The sequence below is a fragment of the Athene cunicularia genome, unplaced genomic scaffold (assembly GCF_003259725.1).
Source record: "Athene cunicularia isolate RWA unplaced genomic scaffold, athCun1 SCF_22, whole genome shotgun sequence".
In the NCBI taxonomy this organism is placed as follows: domain Eukaryota; kingdom Metazoa; phylum Chordata; class Aves; order Strigiformes; family Strigidae; genus Athene; species Athene cunicularia.
The window spans coordinates 75,823-82,613 of NW_020799289.1; the positions used below are offsets into that span (position 1 = coordinate 75,823).

At 44.2% G+C, this 6,791-nt stretch overlaps 1 protein-coding gene across 1 annotated transcript in view; it reads left to right on the forward strand.

The window, feature by feature from the left end:
• Positions 1-6,592, forward strand: part of MED29 (mediator complex subunit 29) — a 17,408-nt gene extending 10,816 nt beyond the window's left edge. The window contains exon 3 of the mRNA XM_026867274.1: positions 6,081-6,592. Within this exon, the coding sequence (XP_026723075.1) occupies positions 6,081-6,374 (294 nt within the window). The 3' untranslated portion in view covers positions 6,375-6,592. The remainder of the gene's footprint in view (positions 1-6,080) is intronic.
• Positions 6,593-6,791: the final 199 nt, after the last annotated feature.

Below are 6,791 nucleotides of genomic sequence, written 5' to 3' on the forward strand. Positions count from 1 at the left end.
TGTAGAGTGCTTATATAAGGGGTGATTTCTTTCAATAAAGTTGAAGCTCGCTCTATCATTCACATGGAATGGGCTGCTTGCTTCCTCTGCCCGCCGCAACTACTCCCAAATCTATTGCATACATGTAAAAAGCTACGTTATAATATCCCAGCCCCTTGTGGTATTTCAGGTATGCATAAACACCTTCCCTCTTCTGAACCTGTTTTTCTCCCAGTGCTGTTTTTTTTTCTATCACCCCCAAGGTCATAATGTACCTCAGTTTCTCTCTTTGTTAACATAACAGTCCTTGTTAGCATCACTGTACCCTGGGTTTTTCCTTTGTTTACCTCAGGTGGCTGCGAGCAGCTTCTGCAGAGACCCATGGCCTTGCTCTCTGCAAGCCGTTCTCCGACAGGTGCTGACATCTTCTCTAACTGAGTGTTTGTACGTAGTGTAGGTACTTAGTTTCAGGCACGTGTGCAGAGAGGAACCTCAGAAGTGGCATATCTGAAGTCAGTTTTATTTAGGAAAAAAAATAAAATCTTGAGCTGAACAGCTGTGTGGGTGACTTTTCTTGAACATTGCCATTGCAGGTGATTTGTATTTGTTCTGTAAGCTTGAAATTGATGCTGAGTTTAGTAGGAAACACTCCTGTTTTAACTCTGTCTCAAGTAAGAGAACTTAAACCAAGGCTCTTTCCTACCAGACTTTTCACTGAAACCCAATTTTGATTGTTGCTCTATTATTTGTTGAGGAGAGAAAGCTGTTAGATCATACAAATTCCTCATGTTTTGAAGGTAGAATGTGCTTTTCATCATAATGAGTGCTAGACTCCTACTGGATAAATCAGTGGACATACCCTGTTCTCCTGTGTTTCATACCCAGTATCACACCAGCTGTAAAAGCTGTTCTGACTACATCTGTATATGTATGTAGGTGCAGCTGATGTTCTCTAGCAGTAAGATGACAGCAATCTTTGTAATAGGTTCGCCAATGTCCTTGTATGTTGGAATCTCACCACCACTGCCGTGTGCTGTATAAAACAAACTATACTGGTTCGTTGTAATAGTGTAGTTATGCCACTGTATTAGAAACTGTTGCATTCCCTGTTGACTTCGATTCTGTTTCAGAATCAGTGTTGAAAGGCATAAAGAGTTGTTAATGTAAATAATATTTACAGTAAAGTTGCATGCTTGGAGATGTAAGCTTCTGCGAGTCTCATGTCCATTCTGTAGTCTGTCTTGTCTTTGATTCACGTAATAGCTAGTGTTGTACTCAAGTAGTGGGCAGGCCCTCAGAACCTGTTAAAGGGAAAACCCGAGGAACTGAGTGAAAAGGCTAAGTTATTACCGAGTATGGGCAGAACACTGCTTATCTCATCATCTCAAGGATTATAGACACTCATTTGCAGCTCCCTGCTTGTGCAGGGGAATTGGTTCCCAGCGATTAATTTTATGTTTTGGATGAGGATTTTCCCCTTTTTATTATTAATTTCTTTGGCACCTCAATAGTATGTGTAGATTTGCTACAGTATTTTCAGGTTTTCGTATAAACATGAGTGGCTACAAGGAGGATATTAAAAACCCCAATAAAAACGCTGGCGGTTCCAGGGCTTTCTTAGGTCATCAGGGAAAGGTAGGATGGGACTTGACTTGTAAAGCCTTGTCTGCTGTGCAGCAGGTATTCAGAGACCTTGGGGACACTGCTGTTAAAATATGAACTGCAAAATTTCAAACTTGTAAGCAACCTTATTTGGTGTTAAATGTGTTCCATCTTTCTTGATGGGGCTGTTGACTTTTTCTGCTAATCGCTTCTATATATTGTAATCTTAAAAGATTACATGGACTAGAGAGGAGGCTAAATTAGATTTTGAAACTTAAACTGTTAGAAATTGTGCTTCCTAGCAACGTCATGTCAAGTTTAAATGATGGATGATTTGGCCTTGCATATTGCTTTTAGTAGGGCATGAAAAAATTGAGTGTTTAGATTTTTATCTATGTCATGTAGATAAACTTTATGTAAATTTTCTACCTAATTAGCTCATCACAGTATCAGTACTGTAAAAATTCTTGCTGATTCGTTCTCTCAGTTTTCACAGTTTATCATGTGCAACAGGATATATTACTGATTGTGCATAATAGTTTCATAGTAAGTGTTCCAGCAAACAGCAAAGTTAAAGAAGGGAAAGGGAATGGATATTTTGCCTTTTAGTATGGCTACTGTAAAACCACTAAGAGGAAAATCCCTTCCTAGTGCTTAGGATTATGGTCAGTGCAATACTACCTTTCTTTTCCCAAGTCAATGCAAAGGTGTATTTGCCTTCAATGAACTGAGAGTTTGAATCCTGAGGAAGCAAATGACTGATAACAGTGGTGCAATAGCTACTCTTACTCTTTACTTTTTAATGTCAGTGAGCACATGTGTTACTTTGAGAGACACCTCTGTAGTATGTGTCGCTGACTAGACAGCTGTGTGGTTAGATTTATGTAGAGTTATCCTTCAGCTGCCTAATTAAAGACTCTGTGTAACTTCCTTAAATGGTATGTTGCAGCCAGTGATAAATACTGTTTTCTCCTTCAGAGATATTGTTATGGTCTTTCTTTCAAGTGCCTTAGTATGTTTTAACTATTTTTCAATGATTGAGGTGCATTTTTTTGTTTGTTCTTCTGAAGCCAGTTTGCTTTCACCTTCTGTAAGTCTCAAAATTGGATTTCTTCACATTAATTTGACTTAAAATAAGGGAGTGCTGCCTGTTTGCATGTATTAATCAGAGATTCATTTGTCAGTAAGTTCTATGCACTTTGCAGTAAAGGATTTATCATCTCAGATAGGCTTTTTTTCGGAGGAAAGAGATTCTGTCCAGCCTTCGCAGACATTGTCTTTTAGAGTTCTTGTGTATCTTCAGTGATCTTTTCTCTGTTCTTAGAGCAGTGCTGAGTTTTCTCTTAACCATTTGAAGGAGAGCTTCAGAAATACTTCCAGAAAAAGTCCACTTATTGCTTAGTGTTAGAAGCCTGTACAAGGAGTAGCAGCAAAAAATGATAACACATCTAATAATACACTGAAATATTGAATATAATCTAGGGAAAATCAAGACTCTGATGATACCTTAGAAGTAACTTTGACATTTGTGCATGCTGGTGTTTGGCATCTGAACTGATACACCCTGAAGAGCAATGAGAATCTTCCTGCTGACTTCACTAGAAATTTGAGTAGGGTGCAAGTGGAATACAAATGCTGTTGACATCCTGATTGATTTGTAACATTATAATAGACAATGCAGTATATGTCTATACGTCTCAATTAAGAATAGGTGTTCTCTCACAGGAATAGCAGCTGTGAAATGTTAAATAGCTTGTATCTGAAAAAGGAAGAAGTTACTCAACAAGCTAGCTAGAATATACCTGTACAATACTTGGAAGACTTTGAGCTAAAAGGCCTAGCTTGTGAAAACAACATTAGAAAAAACATATTTTATGGCAGGGTGCACACAGCTTAAGAAAGGAAGGTGGGAAAAAGAACAGAAGGGGAGAGAGAAAAAACGGGTGGGTCATTCAAGGTGTGCTGAAGCACCTTCAGTTTCCTCTAATCCAGGTTTATGTGCCTTACCAGCATGTCCCTGTCATCTCATGTGCTGGTGGTGAAGGCTCTCGTGAGCTGAGATACCAGCCTAATAAAGGTTGGAATGAGTTTTCAGACCTTCAAATTTGCAAGTATTTTTGGGTCTCCCAGCTCACTGATCATGTTTAAGGCCTTCAGAGGTTAATAATTATCTGATGTGTGATGTGGAGATTTTGTTTGGTTGGTTTGGGGCTTTTTTGTAGATTTTTATTTTTTTAGAACTGTTCCTCCTCATCCCTTTTCATTTATAAAGTTGTCCAAACTCAAAAAGAATCAGAAATTTGCCTGCTAAGTCTGCTGTAATGATCCATTAATAAATACTGGAAGAAATAAGCACCAAGTTTTTGGCCAGCAGGATGAGGAGCGGAAGCATAAGCATTGCTGCCGGAGGCATGTGCCAGCTGCCAGAACCGAGAACTCTGCTTGTGGTGCTATTTTAAAGTGCTCCTTCAAAGCGGCCTTTTCCAGGTTGTTCCCTCAGCCTGCAGTCAGTGTGGCAGAAGAGGGCTCGCTCCGTACCCAGCCTGTCCTGGAACAGCTCCCAGACAAGGGCCCGGTCCGAGCAAGAGCCCACAGCCACAGCTCGCCCACTGACCCTCACAAACAGGCCCCTCCTGCATGCCCGCACGCTGCCTTTCTTCCCGAGAAGCTGATGGGAGACCCGAGTAACGGAGCTGTCCCACTGACGCTGGAAAAACGCCAGCCCTGCCGGGGGCACGGCAGCCTCGCGCTTTCTGGAGAAGTCAAACGCGCTGAAGGTTTGCGTCCTGAGGCTGTGGCTGGGAAGGCTGCAGAGACGGTCTTGCAAACACAAAATCAATCTGAAGAGGAAAACAGGTGGAACCGGGAGTTAGAATGCTGCACCGTTTGTCAACAGCACGCTAGCGGGGGACAGATAGCCAAGTGGCTAACATGTGCATTTAGAGCTACTTTCTTACTTTTGCATTCTTTGCTACTTTCATGTTTTTCCTAAATTGTGATAAAGTTCTTCGTATGAAAACAATTTTCTGAAACCCCCCCCCCAAATTGTGAGCAAGCTGCAAGCAGTATGGCACTAATATGGTCCTAATACTGCCTTTAAAAAGGGACTTAGTTGCGCAATTATCAAGGAGAGACCTCAGTCTCTCTTAGATTTTTTATTTCCTCCTGATCTTTTAGTTTTTCAAAGAATGACTGGAAAGAATTGGATCTTTCTACATGTCTAGGAACAACAGAACAGCATCTCCGTCAGCACCTTGTGACGGAGCCTCTCAAATAAACAACCGACCACCAACAAATTCAAAAATTATTATGAACACAATTAACTAGCTCTCCGTAAATTACAGCTTCAAATGTCTGTGAGAGGAGAACAGAACAACTTTCTAGGGTTCAACAGCAACCCAAAACACATAACAAAGAGCTTTATTGGCAACCCAAACCACAGAACAAAGCCCCGCTCCCTGGGGTTTAACAGCAACCCAGAAGGCTTTATCACTCACCTGACAAGTGAGGGCTCTTCACCCTCGAGGACCTGCTCAGGCACCTGCCACACACATGCAAAGAGATTCCATTTCTTCCTATTGTTGGAAGTCACTTTCAAACATTAGAACTATCAGCAGAGCATTCAAGTTCCACCTTTACTGCGTACTCCAAGCCAGCAACATCCAAATGTAAATATTTTGCTGTAAACATTCACTACTGCTGAAGGGAGAAGATTCTGTGGGTAGAAGAGAAAGAGTTTGCTTTAGAATGTGTAAGATGTCTGTTCTTCTACCCCGCTGAAGTGAGGAACCTTAACCACATGGATGCCGGACAACTCGGAGAGAGGCTGGACAGGCTGGATAATGCAATGACAGGGGGGCTCTCAGCAGGAGGCGCTCTTCAGATAAGGAAGGAGCTGCAACTGCTGAGTCCCAGGGAAAGGGAGGGGACTCGGTGAATACTGAGTTATCAACATTATGGAAACACAAATTGGGTAAAAAGTCACAAGAGGAAGAGGAGGCAACTTCAATCTTCATCCTGAAGACCCACGACCACCACGGGCCACTGCGCAGGCGTAACTAGGAGGAGACCAGGGCGGAGCGCATGAAAATGACTTCTTAGAACTCATTAGAATAACCCCGCCTTTTCCTGGAGAGATCATGAATATGTACAAGTGGTTTTGGAACTATCATGAATATGTAACACTGTCAAATTGTTACTGATTTTGCTATCAACTGAAATTAAATTATGTTTGATTTTAATATGAGAATAGAATGAATAGATATTTTAATAAAAATAATTTGTTTGCATTTATTGCACTTTGAATCTGGCAGCCGAAAGCTACTCTAAAATCCCCTGTACGGCCCCGTACCAAGGCCAAGAGGATTGGTCAAAATTATCTAGTAGGAACGTCTGGAACCTAGGCAACAAACACAGAGTGATTTGTAAACTGATTTCTAATGCACACAGCGAACTATACGAATGTGGGTAGTTGTCAAGGTCTAGGATTATCCCTGCAGCGCCTAGCCCATGAGTGCCTCTCGCAGAGCTTCGACAGCGCCAAACGTGCCCCCGCCCTGGTGATGGCAGCCCCCAAAGGTGAGGGGGGGGCAGATGAGACCCTCCCCTACACCCAGTACCTGCCCCTCATCAAGGCCCAGATGGCCGGTGCCAAAAACATCCACAACGCTCTGCTGGAGGGGGCCAACAAAATCACGGGCAAGCTGCCCCCCCGGGGGAGCCCTGAGTGTTCCGGGGGTCCCCACGGGGGACTCGGACTCCCCCCAAAACCTCCCGCGGTGGTCTGGGGGTGAGTATGGGGGGTTTGGGCAGTCTCGGTGCCATGTGCCGGGCTCTGAGTGCAAGCGTGCTCTGCAGAGGGGGGCTGATCCCCCGCCCCGCTACAACAGGAGTTTTGGGGGAGCCCCCGCTGGGGTGCTGGACTCCCCCCCAGAAACTCCCACAGGGACCAGGAGGCAGCTTGGGGGGTCCCCGTGCACGGCGTGGAGGTGTGAGCGTGGAAATGGGGGTCCAGCGTCGGGTTGGGAGGTGCGGGCCCCCGCGGGGACGTAATTGGGAAGGGGGGCCGTGGGGGAGCTGGGTCCCCTGGTTTTGGGGATACACGCCCGGGCTTCGGCGAATAAACTGTTTTATTTCCGATGCCGGCTGCTCCGTGCTGGGGGGACCCGGGGGGTGGCATGGGGGGATCCTGCCCCGCCCCCGGGGGACCC